Here is a 16,214-nt window from a genome sequence, read left to right on the forward strand (position 1 = left end):
GCCTCACCAGGATTTGAATACAGGCAACCTGCCAGTGTGAGAGCAGGTTCCTGCTCTGCTCTGCTGTAGGGATAAACCCAAATTAAGACAAAGACATTCAGACACATTCAAGTTGACAAAAAGGTGATTTTGGCTTAAACCATCATTTAAGCCAAACAACCTTACTAAAATACAAAATTAAGTAATTTTGTAATGTAAACAAGAGTGTCCAATATTTTTATGTTTGTACCCTGTGAAATTAAAACTGACATAAGTTCACTTTGCAGCTGACCTACCCAAGTACTACAAAGTCAGCACAAACCCAAAATTTTGCTTTCATTTTTGGAAGTATGGCATTAGATTAGCTGCTTTTCATGTGATGATAAACTTGGCCAATGCTTCACAATCAATAAAACTGCTCCTCTCAGAGGCTCTTTGCTCTGGCTGGTCTCATGAAGGCCTTTGTTTTCATATCATCTCCTGCCAAATTGCTGTCCCTGGGGGTAGCTGGGATATATCTCAACTTGATCCAAGTTTTTGGATCAAGTTGGAGTTTTTTTTATAATGGGGAAAATTGGAATGCATATAATTCAATAAATGAAGAGCTTCTGGGTTCCCAGGCGCCGCCCTGTTTGCTATGGCTGCCTTTTGCAGCAGCTCTCTCTTCTTTGTCCGTTTCTTGTAATTTTTCGTCTCTTTTTTGTAATCTTTGTATTTGGAGTGGATCATTACTTTGTATGGCTCATTTGTTGGTCATGGACACCAAACTTTTTGTGGCTTCAGTGATATTTTTACTACTTTTTCTCCTGTGTTTGTCTGGAGATCCTACATGTAACCATGGCTAGATCGTTTACATGTGAACTCAGCTGTTAGCAGCCTGTAGCATGTCAATGCTAACTGATGTAAGGCCTGATGTCTTCCCACAAGGTGAGGAGAAGGAGGTGGTTCTCGGGTATGAGTTAAGAAGTGACGACATGGACCTGTCCTTCCATCCATTGTTATTGGGAACGTAAGATCTTTCTCCAATAAGATGGACGAGCTAGCTGTGCTAACCCAGCAACAGAGGGAATGCCAGAGGGCAAAGTAGCATCATGCTATTCACAGACATTGCTAATGGAGCTAACATCAGACACAAACGCCACATTGGAAGAGCTTCACCTGCTGTGAGCAGACAGGATCCAGGAGACAGAGACTGAATAGACTGCTGAAGAAGCTCGGTCCTGGACCCTGTGGAGGTGGAGGCTGGCTGAACTGGACAATGATGGACAAGCTGTCATCATCTATTTTCTTATGGACCTTTTTGCAGTTTCTATACACTTTCTTACTTTTGTTTTCTTGATTGCTGCTGTGACTTCAACTTCATTGGACTTGTTACAATGACAATAAAGTTCTATTCTATTCTATTCTATTCTATTCTATTCTATTCTATTCTATTCTATTTGTTCTGAAGAATGCATAAGAAGCAACCCAGTATGTTCACATATGATTATCATTATGAACGAGAGTTCAGATGTGTACAGAGAAAAGCGTCTGAAACCCATCTACCCAACATTTAAGCTCCAAGTCCTGACTGACACACATATTGATCCGAGATGGTGTACTTCTTAAAATTTTCATTAAGGGTGGTAAATTTAGTTAGCCATCAAGCAAGGTACTGAATACAATTAATGAATATGCGATCATTATTTCCAATTTTCATGTCAAGGCAATTTTATGTCAACTTCATTTTTATTGGTCAAGTTCAATATGAGACATAACACACTTTCTTAACAGTCTTCAGAAGTTGAAGAGCATAGGGCAGACCAAGTCTCGTTATCCTGAGAAAACTAAAACAAAAGAGAAGAAAAAATTAAGGGGAAAATCAAGCACAGGGCAAGCGATAACAGAGAGGACCCTCTCCTATGAGTGTCATGACTGAGTGAAAAACAAAGCATTTTTTTCCACTAAGAATAATGATGATGTAAAAATGTCAAGAAAATGTTCATTGTTCTGTCCAGAACAGCCACCATTGATACCTACCGTGAAGAAAAGCCACAGAGAAGATGAAACAAAGTCAGGAGAAAAAGAAGATGATAGCCTGGGCAATCACTGCCAGGGTGGCACATGTTGCAGTATGTATGGTATGTTGCAGCGTACATGTTCACTGAATCACTTTTACTGGACTCATTTATATGTAGGGAATTGTACAGGAGCTCAAATACATGAATTTGTAATTTACATTGTGTCAAGTTGCAAAAAAACACACTACCTTGTGATATTTCATGTTGAACAGACATTTAATCTCACATACCAAGAAAATTGTGTCTTATAATGAATTGCATGGTCTTGCACAGAAAGTAGTGATGCTAACTTCATTCGTGCACAGAGTAAATGAAAGATAGAGACTAAAAAAAAGACTGAATTGGAGACTTTTCTACTCTGAGAGAATCAAAGACGAGAAAGGCATGACTGACGAGGGGGCTGAGTCAGTCATCTCTCGATTGAAAGTTTGCTGTTATAATCCCAGTTCCATAAGATCTCATATCATCAGAAAGATCTTGATCACTGAGCCTTGTGTTAATGAGTAACAGTCAGATGAGTGATTATCAATAGGAGCTTTACATAGCATCTTTTAGGATCAGTGTATGAATGTCTATGAGTGTCATACACAGTACAAAACACTTTGAGAGGTTATAGGTCATATGTGTCTCTGTCTTTACTGGAACATATTTACTAAAGGCATCTACTGGCTGATTGTTTTGGTATAGTTCTGAATGAGACCTTGGAAGTACTGCTGTGTGTTTTTGTGAGGCTGAAAAATGATTATGTAACACTTGGGAAGGAAATACCACAACAGGAAGGAGTACAGACTGGACAGTACTGCCAGGGCATTCAGGATTTGGATGTACTTGCCACGGTAAAGCACCTGTATGGTGGCAAAGATGATCCAGGTGAGGATCAGCAGGAGCAGGCAGAAGGTTATTGCTTTGGCTTCATTGTAATTTTTTGGGAGGTCTTTCCCCATGTAGGAGAAAATGAAGCAAAGAAAGCCCAAAAACGCAAGAAAGATAGCTGAAAAGGAGTATGCTTCAATTTTAGTTTCACAACTTAGTACGATTTCCTCTGGTTGCCAGTTTGTTTCATTGTAAGGCTTTGGGGGAGAAGAGGAATAACCAATGAGGAGGGAGAACGCCTGAGTAACAAATGCCACAGTGATGATCAGCCATTGTCCTTGATATTTCATCCACCAGCTGTAGAGTTTGGGGAACTTGGCTGCCATTTTGAAAATGCTAACAATTTGAAAAGAGCGCACAACAAAACATGCAAGACAAACAGTGTAAAACAAAATAAATGGCAAAGACCTCATTGTACAAAAGAAAGCTGTTGGCTTACCAAAGTAAAAGAACACACTGAGACTACACAGACTGAGGCAGCCTAAAATGAGGAAGCACATCAGTCCTCCAGCTGATCTTACTACAGGGGTGTTGTAGTTGATGGCAAAGAGAGCAGACATGGTCAGTGTAAGACCGTCCAAGGCCACAGCCCACAGCATGATGAGAATGGCCCCACTGTCTGTGAATGGGATGTACTCCACTGAGCGCAGACTGCATGATGTACTTCCTTCAGTGGACCACTCTGTGTCCTTACACTTGATGCACTCGTAGGGATCCACTGGTTGACATGGAGAAAAGGACAGAATTATAATCAAGTTAAAGTTTTCTTAAAAACAAAACAAAAACCTTAATTTGTTCAATTTTTTAAACAATAACCTTTAGCCTGTTTTTATGGATCACTTTTTTATGAAGAGTTATCAGGGACCCAGTGAGATCTGGATTCCTAATTATTGTCATAAAAATCAACATTCTCAAGTTATTCACCATCAAAAAGTGATGTCAGCACTGCCTCTTACCATTTTTTTTTAAACTCACCTGTGCTGTTGATGTAAGTTCCATTTGGACAGATTTCACAAGCAAAGCAACATTTGTGGATTCCATTTTGCTCTTTCACATACCCCATGGAGCATTCCTTTGAACAAAGCGAAGAAGGCACCTGTGAAAGAGAAGTGTTAAACAAGATTATCAATCAAATGTATCTTTTTTATCACTCTGGTAGCCACCAACAACAAAATCAAATTATTTTCATCTGATGCACCTGAGCTCTTGAACTTTATTACAGAATATTAATTCAAAGAAATCAACTTACCCCTCCATTTGTGTTCCACTGGATTTTGCTGTCGTTGATGAAGTAATCCACTGAGGGGTGAAAGTGGTAGAAGCCGATCTCTTCTGCAAAACCACTCTGGTTCCAGTAAACTATAGAGAGGGGGCCGTACTTAGGGTCACCGTTCTCATCAAACTGGATATTTTCATTTAAAAGTGTAAAGTTGGATTTCTTCAGCTCTGCCAGGACCTGGTATCATGAAAACATATAAACACAATTACAATTTTACAGGAGCAGAGCAGACAGCTTTATCCTACTTTATCACTTCAACCAAACAGAATAATGAATTTGCCAGTTCAGATTCTGTACTCACTTGTAGACTTACCATATGAGGGTAAACTGTGATATTGTGATAACAGTGGTTGGCTCCACATTGTAAAGTATTATGCAAGGCATGTGCAATGGCATGAATGGCAGAGTAAACAGCAAAGGAAAAAGACGGGTCCACAGAAATGATTTCCTCTGCACTGAGATTTCTGCATTTGCATACCTGATTACAAAACATGTTTGGTTTTTCATTTTCACAATCATTCTGGCTTTTAGTGGAATAGATAAAATCATTAAACCCAGGTATGGTAATGACTGGTTGAGCAACCCCGAGGACAGTTCCAATACTTCTGATTCCTTTCTCATGAGGGAGCTTCTTGTTTAAAGACCATCCATCATCTGCGATCCAAACCTTGTCTGTGATGTTCAGTCTTATTGCTGACATGATGAGTCCTTCAGCAGTCAGTTTTGGGGCAAAAACAATAATAGTATTTATCCTCTGTGCCTCTATCTGTCTAAATATTTGAGGATAATTTGTATCGCTGCCAAGGCCTTTGGTGTACCCAAGACAGATCTCAGATTTCTTGATCCTTTTTCTGAACATTTCCAATCCATCAATACCAAAGTCGTTATCACTGTTGAGGAAAGCAACCCAGCGCCAGTTGAAGTGCAGCAGAATAGTAACTATCACTTCAATGACATCTTTATTGGGATGCACTGTTCGTAGGAAAGAGGGGAATTTAGCTTTTTCTGAAAAGACAGAGCTGGTCGATCCATAACTGACCTGAAAAAAAACAAAAAAGAATTAATCAGTCAAATTCAATTCAGATCAAACTGCATTTACTCTTTTATTAAGCACTTAAAAGAGAATAAAAAAAAGAGAGAATGTTTCTCATTGGTCAAAACCTTATATCACACTGGTTAATAATTCCTGCAAGGCTAACACCAGAGTCCACTTTGTATCCGATCAATCTGGGGTGAAGACTCGGTTACATCTATGTCTTTATTAATTTTATTCAAATAAAATAAATGAAGACATTTGCTTCAGTGTCTGATGTAGCAAAAGCACATTTCCAGTAGTTTTGAATAGCAATGGTAAACACCACAAAGGGCATTATTAGCACTCCCAGTTTATCAGAAGAATACAAAATATGTAGTTGGTGAGTAGACCAATGAGGGATTTTAAAACACAAAGAACTGAGTGAAACGTCCACCAAAATGAAGAAAAAAAGACATGAAGCAGCCAAGAACCACAAAAGTGTTTAGATAAAATTAAGGAAAGTTATGCTACTGTAGTAAGGACTGTCAACAGAAAAAAAACTGGAGGGTGTAAAGTTAAGTTCAATACATAACAGTGAAGCAGGCTAATTTTTAGATGCTAACTCTTAGCTGCATTAAAAAATAATTCATCAATAATTAAAACCATCATTCAACAGTAATCATAAAATGTACCGTGGGAATGAAGTCAGCCATGAACCATGGGGTTACAGTCAGAGCCTGAGTGCTCGTAAAAGGACCAACCACTGCTATCACTCTGGACATATCAGAATTATTTGTTTGCTGCTTCTGAGTTTCAACCCATGGTTGGATCTGTCCATTGACTGAGATAAGATTAAAAATTCCTGGAAAGTTTTGTGCATCTGAGCAATGATCAAACATCTCATAGCCAAGGGAAATGTCAGGCAGAAGGTTGGTTGAGTTATTGATTTCTTCTATAGAGAATCTCATCAACTGAAACCTCCGGTAATTTGGCAGGAGGAAGGGTTGACTGAGGAGAGATGAAGAAAAGATAAGCACAGATTGTTTTTCACTTCTTGATACTGTACCACTTCTCAAAGCTTGACTGACCTCATCATGTCTCAGTTTTTTAAATACAGATTTAAACAGCCAAGATTAACATAAAATAACAACTTTGGTATCTTTGCTTTAACTGGAACAATATAGTAGTGAAATACCACAACAAACAAAGCAAGCCATCTTACATCCTTTGCAAAGATCTTCAGTATATAAAAACATATTTTACAGAAGTCACTCCTAACTTTTAACTGAAGTAAATTTGTAGTAAGGTTTTAAGTATTACTCACCTGGAGCAGTCAACAGCTACTGGTCTGTTGTTGTTAACAGGGGTACTGACGTGATGAATATCAAAGAGTCCACCAATCAAATAATCTCCATTTAGCCGAAACTCTGACGCTGGAACAGTGCATTGAACCAAAGCATAGAGAAGTGATCCCAGGAGGTACAGAAAAGAAAAGAAAAAGTCCATTTTTTTTTTTTTTTACTTTTATAAAGAGTTCACTCTGTCTTTGGCACACTGGATGATGCTGGTTAAGTCTCAGCAATCATTTCCATGCAATCAAATCCTTTAAATGGTTGGAGTAGAATTCACAAATCAGTATGCAAAAGTATTTAACTTTTCCTGCAGCACAAAGCCTAGGTTATATACACACAGAAGATAAGTTGATTATGTTTTTCTAAGCTACTCTGGAGGGTAAGGATAACCCATTCAATTATAATATTCAAAAAAGGTCAACAAAGGTATAACATTCTAAGATTAAAGTTGTTTTAAGGCAAAAAAAAAAAAAAAAAAAAAAAAGTTGCAACGTTACAAGTAAAAAGTTGTAATGTTACAAGATAAAAGTTGTTCTAGAAATGTATTTTCTGTGAAACTAAAGCTAAAATACTTCATTTTCTGCACATGTGTAAAACAGAATCAGCTTTAATGTTTGCACTTCTGTCAAAACAAAAAATCATCTGCCACCCAGGCAAGAAGAGTCACAATTTGTGTGAGTAAATAACCTGATAAGATGTATGTGGCTCCCATTCCATTTACAGATGTATCACACCCAAAACTGTACGACCGTAGAGAAAATAATGGAGAACAGGGACCTGGCTTTGCAAAGTACACATGGCCATCTAAGTTTAACTCACTGTTTCTTACAGAAAGAGGTTAGCCCATCACTAAATTCAGACAAGGATGTACAAATGTAATCCATTTAATTATTCAGTAGGACTTGTCTCTATCAATCTGCCGCTCCAAAGTCACTTCAAGTCACGTCACATCACAAAAAAACAGCAAAGTCTGGGAACACTTATTTAATAACTACAACTACTGAGGACTTTTTAAATAACATCTTCTGTATGTTTTCAAATGGATTTGCCTTTCAGAAACTTTCAACCCCATGTTAACCCTGAAATTTCTGGGCACATGTTAGTTGTGTGCATCACAGGATACACTCTTGAGTGAAATCACACACACATTTCATTAATTCAAACCAGGATCTTTGGTTTAATCTTGAAGGCCACCTGCTCATACAAATAATCCTTGCATGATTTAACAGTGGACCACACATTTGAAAGAAAGAAAATATGTAACCACCATACCAGGGTTGAACGGTCATGACCCTTTCCGAGATTTAAATCCAGACATCCTCTTGTGGAGAACTGTTCTGCCCTGTTTGGCACATAAAGTGTCTACTTACACGACACACTACTACTTACACGAATGTATTTTTTCAAGAGGACAATAGCAATTCTTCCAGTGTTGAGCATACCTGTAAATGAAATGTAGATCCTGTACTTTTTATGGGTACTGCTGCCAAAGCTCACTTTTAACATACCTACAGCTATCTATTTTTGAAAAATAAATCTTAAGGCAAGACGTACAACAATAGAGGACTGCATTTTCTACCAATGAGTGATTATACTTCAACATGTCATTTTGATTCATACACCAAACTCGAACCAAATAAGTTGCTTTGCAAGTTAGCTGCAGTGTTGAGATAAGTCACATTGGCTCCGACACACCAGTGATGTCTGCGTATGTCTTTCAGTTTAATGAGATCCTGCTTCTTTCTAATTTTAAGTTTTAAAGTGAGTCAACAGTAACAATGAAAACAAACAAAGTAATTCACATCAATTTGTACATTTAATCCAGGAATGCCCCATGTTACCACAAGGCTTCCAGTGCTTCCATTTCTTTACATAAACTAAACTTAACTAAACTAAACTAATTTAAACTGAACTAAACTAAACTAAACTAAACTAAACTAAACTAAAAAAAGACTCATATTCCACTTTTATGTCATACACTTCTTTATTCAAAGATTTTAAGTTTTTAAAGCAAAGAAAAGTATGCTTTGCTGAACAATTTAAGACGCAATTTTCATTATCCCAGTTTAAAAAAAAGTCAGAGACTAAAAAAACAATTTTGATATTCAATGTGATATACTGACTGAATATTTTTACATCATCTGAAGCCAAGAAATCAAAACAAATGATAAATAAGTAAATAAGTCACTCTCATTCTCTTCTATACCCATTTTTCACCCAGAATTTAAAAAACTAAACACTTGAAAATTCAGGCGCAACATTTTTCAAGTGTAAAAGGTTGATGCTAGCCAAAACTTAACCCATGCAATCTTTCGCCCACATAGTTTTACATCTTTGAATTGAACAGTTACCTGAGCAGAAAACAATGAGTAAGGTCACTGTTTTTGACCCGTGGAAAAGATGTGTTTATTTGTTCAGTGTTTCATCTGTTTATCTGATTGTAGGGGACGTTGACATATTATACTCACGCCATTAAATCCTAATCCCAACTGTGGGTGGGTTTTCATAAAGAAAAACCAAAACACTAATGCTCAGTATTCTTGCCCAGTCAGAACTGGACTAGTCCAGTGCTTTATTAAACACTGTTCAGTTATTTTTGTAGGCATTTACAGCTGCTGCATTCCAAAGCTGGCGTCACTCTAACAAATGTTTGAGTCCTAATACTTCAGTGTCTCCAGTGGATGAGCAAAGGGTAGTGTTGTGTTTTTTGAACAGCTTTTTGAGCGTGGGCAGAGGAGGATTAAGGTAGTCATGGGCCCCTAGGCTATTCTATTTGTGGGGCCCCTCTCTTATAGTTCATGCTATCCCAGCACAAGCATAAGCCCCAGGCAACGCTGCCATGTTTCGCAATTGAAATAGGCAACCAGCTCTGAGGAAACAAGCCCAAAACAAGCCCAACAGGTGACTTGCCACATTATGTAAACAACAGACCTCTTGATAATGATATAAATATTTATTTTTGTTTGCAGCAAATTGGAAGTAAACTCAGTCAATATAAAAACATTGAATAACTTATCTTTTAAACTATGATTAAAAGAAAACACATGCATATTTTAAATATATAACAGCCAAGTGACAATAAACAGTCCATATAAAAAATTAAATGATATATTTTTTCTTTGATTAAAAATAATTGATAAAATAGAAAAAATAAATTGATAAAATAGAAAAAAATAATTGAATAAACCATGATAAATTTTTCTTGTTTTGAGCTGAGCTGTGAGAGAATCAGGCAGGGATCCCATAGGATACAAACCAAGCCCCTGCACATATGGGGCCCCCAGGCTGCAGCCCAGGTGAGCCTGTGCATTTATCCATCCCTGAGCGTGGGCACTCAAAAAACCTTTTAAGACATAATTTGGTGCACCTAATTTGGTGTCCACTTTAGTTTTTCTGGAGTTCTACTAGTTTCAGTTTTAACCCCCCAAAAATGAGGCTCCTCTCAGATTAGATTTTAACAGCCAGAAAACCTCCCTCTTAAACTTTGTACTGAAGACTGTTCTCTTCATCTTCCACCTTAAGCTCCTATAATGGCAGCATAATGTAGCTAGCAGTTTGTGTTCATTCTTCTCAGAAAAGCTTGATAGATAGATTGCCATGAAAAAACACATTTGAGCTGTTACGTGATGCTAATTACAAAGCCTTAGCTTCATCCAGGCACACAGGAAAGAGCCATAGAGCTAGTAGTCTGCATGTTGCACCTTAAAAGAAAAGTTGTGCTTTTGTGTCAATTAAGGCTGTGAACATGACATATTGTAAAACTACATACTTGCATACATGCTTAATGCTACATGCTTTGAAAATATACAGCATTAAAACGACACAAAAACAACAACAACGACGACGACAACAAAATCTACACAGAGGCCTCGTTTACAACGTTTTGTCTGAAAACGCTAAAACGCAGTGAAAAAAAGCTGCGTTTACATGGAAACGCTAGTGGACTGAAAACGCTGTAGTAAGCATGCCAGGCCTGTAGGTGGTGCTATAACTGTCTTGTCCAGAAGCAGCTTTTGGGAGGTCTCCACCGAAGTAGAGTTGAGCCGGTCATCTGGTGAATTGGGGGGTAAATAGTGGAGCAACAGATGCACATTTTATTGAAAGACATTCAACAGATTGAGCAGAACAAGCACGACACGGTAGTTCGCGACGACCGTAACAACGGTACTGTTGTCCTATTGTATGCGCGCGAGGCGAAGTGTGACGTCAGCGTTTCATAAAAATCCCACCCTGGAGACCGGTTTTCAAAAGTTTGTGTTTTAGGTCGGCTGAAACGCCGTTTCCGTGTAAACGCGAGGCTGAAACGCAACAAAACTTTTGTGTTTCACCAAAACCGTTGTCGTGTTAACGGCCCCTCATATTTGAACCAGAAGCTGCTGTGAAACAAAATAGACAAAAATCACACCACGGTTAACTTTATAGTGCTTTATTAAGATTATTTTATTTGACTTATTATTCTACATGCATGGTTATTAATGGGACACAAGCTTGATGCATTGTTATGCTTTCCTTAACATTGGTGTGTATTTAAACTTTTGCAGTATCACCCATCAATACAATCCTAACTAAATGAACCAAGAGTTAAGTATTTTCAACTCCTTCTTGAAGATATCAGAAATAAACAGAAAAATTACTGGCTGATTGTTTTAGTATAATTCTGAATGAGACCTTGGAAATGCTGCTGTGTATTTTTCTGGGGTTGAAAAATGATGATATAGCATTTTGGGAGGAAATACCACAACAAAAAGCAATACAAGCTAGAGAGAACAGCCAGAGCGTTTAAAGTTTGGATGTATTTGCCGTGGTAGAGTATGTATGTAGTGGTAAACATGATCCAAGTGAGGATCAACAGGAGCAGGCAGAAGGTTATTGCTTTGGCTTCATTGTAGTTTTTAGGAAGGTCTTTTCCCATGTAGGAGAAAATGAAGCACAGGGCACACAACAGTACAAGTAAAACCACAGAAGTAGAGGCTGATCTAGGATCAATGTCACAACCAAGAATAATTTGGTCTGGGTACCAAACTGTTTCATTGTAGGGCTTTGGAGGTGAGGAGGAATAACCAATCAGTAGTAAGAATGCCTGAGTAACAAATGCCACAGTGATGATCAGCCATTGTCCATGGTATTTCATCCACCAGCTGTAGAGCTTGGGGAACTTGGCTGCTATTTTGAAAATGCAAACAATTTGAAAAGAGCGCACAACAAAACATGCAAGACAAACAGTGTAAAACAAAAGGAATGGTAGAAATCTTAGAATACAAAAGGAAGCTGTTGGTTTATCAAAGTAAAAGAACACACTGAGACTACACAGACTGAGGCAGCCTAAAATAAGGAAGCACATCGCTCCTCCAGCTGATCTGACAACAGGGGTGTTGAAGTTGATGGCAAAGAGAGCAGACACAACAAGTGTAAGACCTACCAAGGCAAGAGCCCCAAACATGATGACTATAGCCCCGCTGTCTGTGAATGGGATGTACTCCACTGAGCGCAGACTGCATGACGTACTTCCTTCAGTGGACCACTCTGTGTCCTTACACTTGATGCACTCGTAGGGATCCACTGGTTGACATGGAGAAAAGGAAAGACTGTGGATTAAGTTAACTTTAAAACAAAGAATGAGAAAAAAGAAAGTTACCTTTAGTATTTCATGTAGCTCATTATTGTCGAAGAATAGACCTGACTGAATAGGTTTTGATTATTTTATCAGTCTGAGTTTTTTGTTTAATAAGATCTTTGTTTGACTTTCTTGTCTCCATGTTTACTTGTTCAACCCAGTCACTGTTACATTACTGGAAACATGGTTTCCACCAAAACAAATCTTCTTAAATATCCATTAAAAGCTCACATCTGGGCAAGAATCAGAGAACAGTTTTTGGTATTTCCTTTATTTTCTGTAGACTTATTTACCTGTGACGTTGATGTAAGTTCCATTGGGGCAGATCTCACAGTTGAAACAACATTTGTGGATTCCATTTTGCTTTTTGGCATACCCATCCAAGCACTCTGGAGAGCACAGCGCGGTGGGCACCTGTACAAGACAGATGATCAGTATAGAAATAGTTGAAACTCAAAACAATGACATAAAGGAGAGCTATTTTGAGGTTGATGATTGTCACAGGAGCTTGTTCAGCTTTTAAAGCTCTGCGAAAAAACTCTGTTTTTTCCTTGTTCTTGACCCTCACTGTGTGTAAGTGCAATAAATGTGAAGAAAACTCTGAGGAATACATTATTTATTCCATTTCTGCTTCTTAAAGCTGAGCATAATCTCAGTGTACTGCTGTAAGCTTCTAGAAAACTGTTGCCCCCTACTGTCAGTATAAAAAACTCACCTCTCCATTTGTGTACCACTGAATTTTGCTGCTGTTGATGGCATAGTGGATTGAAGGCTGAAACTTAAAGAAGCCGATCTTCTCTGCATCACCAGTGTGGTTCCAAAAAACTATAGAATAGGATCCAAACCTCGGGTCTCCATTCTCATTGAACTCAATGTTTTGGTTCAAAAGTGTGAAGTTCAACTTCTTCAGCTCTGCTAGAACCTGGTGAAGGTACAGAAAGTACAGTTTTTTTATGCATATAGTGTGATTTAAAACAGTGTTTATTCTAAAACAGAGGAAAGAAATTCAGTGTGAATTATATCTTTAAATATATTATGAAATGAAATCTGATTTGTTTATTTCATAGACATTTATATTTACTTTAATTACATGAAGATAACTTATTATGCTACATTTGACATTTGTGTGATAACAAAACCTTTAAGTCCACTTTTCTAGCCATGAAGAGACAAACAGATCATGCTGTAATAAATACAGCTGTACATTTTATAAGACTGTGTGTATACTTACCATGTGTGGAAACACTGTTATGTTGTCATTACACTGATAAACTCCACATTGCAAAGCATTGTGTAAGGCATGTGCAATGGCATACACAGCGGCGTACACAGGAAAAGAGTAAGACGGGTCCAAAGCAACAACATCCTCTGCACTCAGATGACTGCAGTTACAATCCTGGTTACAAATAGAGTTTTGCTTTGATTTTTTACAGTGGGTTTGGCTTTTGGTGGAATAGATAAAATCATTGAAACCAGGTATTGACACGACTGGCTGAGAAACTCCGAGGACAGTTCCAATATTTTTGATTCCTTTCTCTTTGGGGAGCTTCTTGCTCAGTGACCAAGTATCTCCTGCTATCCAAACCTTGTTTGTAACATTCATTTGTATTGCTGACATAATGAGAGTTTCAGCGTTCAGTTTGGTAGCGAAAACAATAATGATAGGTATCTTCTGTTCCTCTATTTGTTTGAACATCTTGGAGTAGTTTGTTTTGTAATCTAGACCTTTGGTGTAAGCCAGACAGATCTCTGTGTGCTCTATCCTTTTTATGAACATTTCCAGGCCATCATTGCCAAAATCATTGTCGCTCCGAAGAAAAGCAACCCAGCGCCAGTTGAAATGCAGTATAATGTTGACAATGACTTCTATGATGTCTTTATTGGAAAAAACTGTTCTTAAGAAGGAGGGGTATTTGGCTTTTTCTGAAAAGGCAGAACTAGCAGCTCCATAGCTAACCTGTTGAAAGAGAGAGAAATCATCATTTTCAGTCGACATTAAGTCAGTATCTCAATATTTGACATTGTGAATGCCTTATATCATATTATAGATTGTTTCATTCTGGAAAATATAGAAACACTGTAAATAGCATAGTTACCAAAGGAATAAGATCCACCATGAAGAGTGGGGCAACCGTCATGGTGACAGTGCTTGAAAAAGGCCCGACCACTGCAATGACATCTGACACTTTGGACAGATTTTTTCTTGGTTCACTCCAAGGTTGAAACGAGTTATTAACTGAGATGAGATTCAGAAGTCCTGGGAAGCTGTGTGAATCAGAGCAGTGATCAAATATCTCATAACCAAGTGACACATTTGGCAGCAGGCTGGTTGAATTATTGATTTCCTCTATGGAGAATCTCATCAGCTGAAACCTTCGATAACTCGAGGGGACTAAGAGCTCACTGTGGGGAGAAAGGAACGTAGTATTATCTGAAGACCAAAGATCATATACTTGGCAGAATTTTAAATCTTCACAAGGGTGTAATTGTTTTGACACTCAAAATGTATCATCACAAGACTCACCTGGAGCAGTCAGCAGCTTCTGGTCTGTCATAGTAAACAGGAGTGATGACATTATGAATATCAAAGAGTCCACCAACCCGATAATCACCATCCAGTTGAAACTCTGAGGCAGAGACAGCGCACTGAGGCAAAGCATGTAGAAGCTGAAGAGCACTTAAAAGTGCAAGAGCCCGCATCGTTGTCATAATTGGCATTCTGTTATGAGCTCAACTGGGATTTGCCTTTAATCAGCAATGCATTACTTGTACTGGCAAAGCCGCAGTGTTCATTTACATGTGCTTAAGAATGCATGGCTTCAGATATCATAAATGCATATTCGTAAACATGGCTGTGGAGAAAACACAAATGAGTATGCAAAGAAGCATCTTAGATGCTCCCTTAGATGGCTATATGTTCAATTTAAAAACCTTTAAATGTTATAACTGTGTCTGCAATTTGTATTAAGCCGAAAGATGGCAATGCGTTAGATGATGTACATTATTTTAGTAGAGAATTACACGGAAATGTCGTTACTTGTTTGCAGACGGAATTGTTTGCTTTTATTCCAACTGACCACAGTAAAACAGCAAACTGTAAAAGGCAGAATGAGGCATAGTGTCAGAGTATCTCCCTATGATGCTCATGGATATTAATCTAAAAATATCTACCAAATTTTCAAGATGTCATGAACTCAACAGAATATGGTTATCAGCTCCCTTTCAGGCTTGAGCTACACTTAAAAACAGAACTTCTTTGTATAATGGCAGAATTTCTGAAAATCAATATCAGTTTTATCTCTGAAATCATTTTCATCACATAAAAAACAATCAATTATCTCATTTACAGCAAGCCTAGTATTTCTATGTTGTGGCTCATGGTTAGCACAACGTAGACAACTGATACTTTGGTTAAAAGTCAGAAAGGTTTTGGCAACCTTAGACATCAGTGCACCATGGTTCAGGATGACCATGAGGACAGAAATGTGAACAAAAGTCAAGATGGACAAAGTTAAAAGCATAGTAAATGGACTGTACTTCTGCAGCACTTCTCATGACCAAAGCACTTAAACACAACATGTCACATTCACACATTAATACCAAAGGGTGCTGAGTGAAACACCCATCATTTACCTAACCCTGCTCATGCAGATGCAGACCTTGCGTGATTTAATTTAAGCATGGATCTTCATATGCTAAAATGTAGCATCCTCTTACAAATGTGCTTCGCATGGCTGGAGCTTTGGTCAATGAGGTCATTTGACAGGAGATCATTTGCAATCACTCTGTGGAAGACAAAGACAAAATGCAAGGCCGTGACGAAGTCTCTCACCAAAGTTTGAATTCTGACCATGTCCTGATTCACAGGGCAAAAGTATTTGTTTTTGAAGGTCACATGGGTTTGTCCCTGTTCTACTTAGTTGACAGGTGATGGTGGGCTTTGTCTTCAATAAAAATGTGTCATCACAGGTCGCAGATGGCTTATGGGTCTGGGTTGTGAAGCATGACGTTCATCTGTGACCGAGTGTAGTCTGGGGTACAA

General features: G+C 38.1%; 2 protein-coding genes across 2 annotated transcripts; both read right to left on the reverse strand.

Annotated features, from left to right (window-relative positions):
- Positions 1-2,701: 2,701 nt before the first annotated feature.
- Positions 2,702-6,712, reverse strand: LOC141798781 (taste receptor type 1 member 1-like). Its single transcript, XM_074680623.1, has 6 exons — positions 6,531-6,712; positions 5,899-6,214; positions 4,505-5,230; positions 4,162-4,368; positions 3,888-4,008; positions 2,702-3,630 (listed from the first exon to the last, which is right to left on the reverse strand). Exons 1-6 carry the CDS (start codon positions 6,710-6,712, stop codon positions 2,702-2,704), a joined length of 2,481 nt encoding a protein of 826 aa, XP_074536724.1.
- A 4,476-nt stretch (positions 6,713-11,188) lies between these two features.
- On the reverse strand, positions 11,189-14,550 carry LOC141799735 (taste receptor type 1 member 1-like). The gene is made up of 5 exons (XM_074682073.1): positions 14,269-14,550; positions 13,404-14,129; positions 12,888-13,094; positions 12,466-12,586; positions 11,189-12,117 (listed from the first exon to the last, which is right to left on the reverse strand). The coding sequence occupies exons 1-5, from the start codon at positions 14,533-14,535 to the stop codon at positions 11,189-11,191; spliced, it is 2,250 nt and encodes a 749-aa protein (XP_074538174.1). The 5' UTR covers positions 14,536-14,550.
- Between the last annotated feature and the right edge of the window lie 1,664 nt (positions 14,551-16,214).

This window comes from Halichoeres trimaculatus, unplaced genomic scaffold (genome assembly GCF_033239565.1).
Source record: "Halichoeres trimaculatus isolate MK-OKI-2021-1 unplaced genomic scaffold, fHalTri1.1 fHalTri1_scaffold_11, whole genome shotgun sequence".
NCBI classification, from domain to species: domain Eukaryota; kingdom Metazoa; phylum Chordata; class Actinopteri; order Labriformes; family Labridae; genus Halichoeres; species Halichoeres trimaculatus.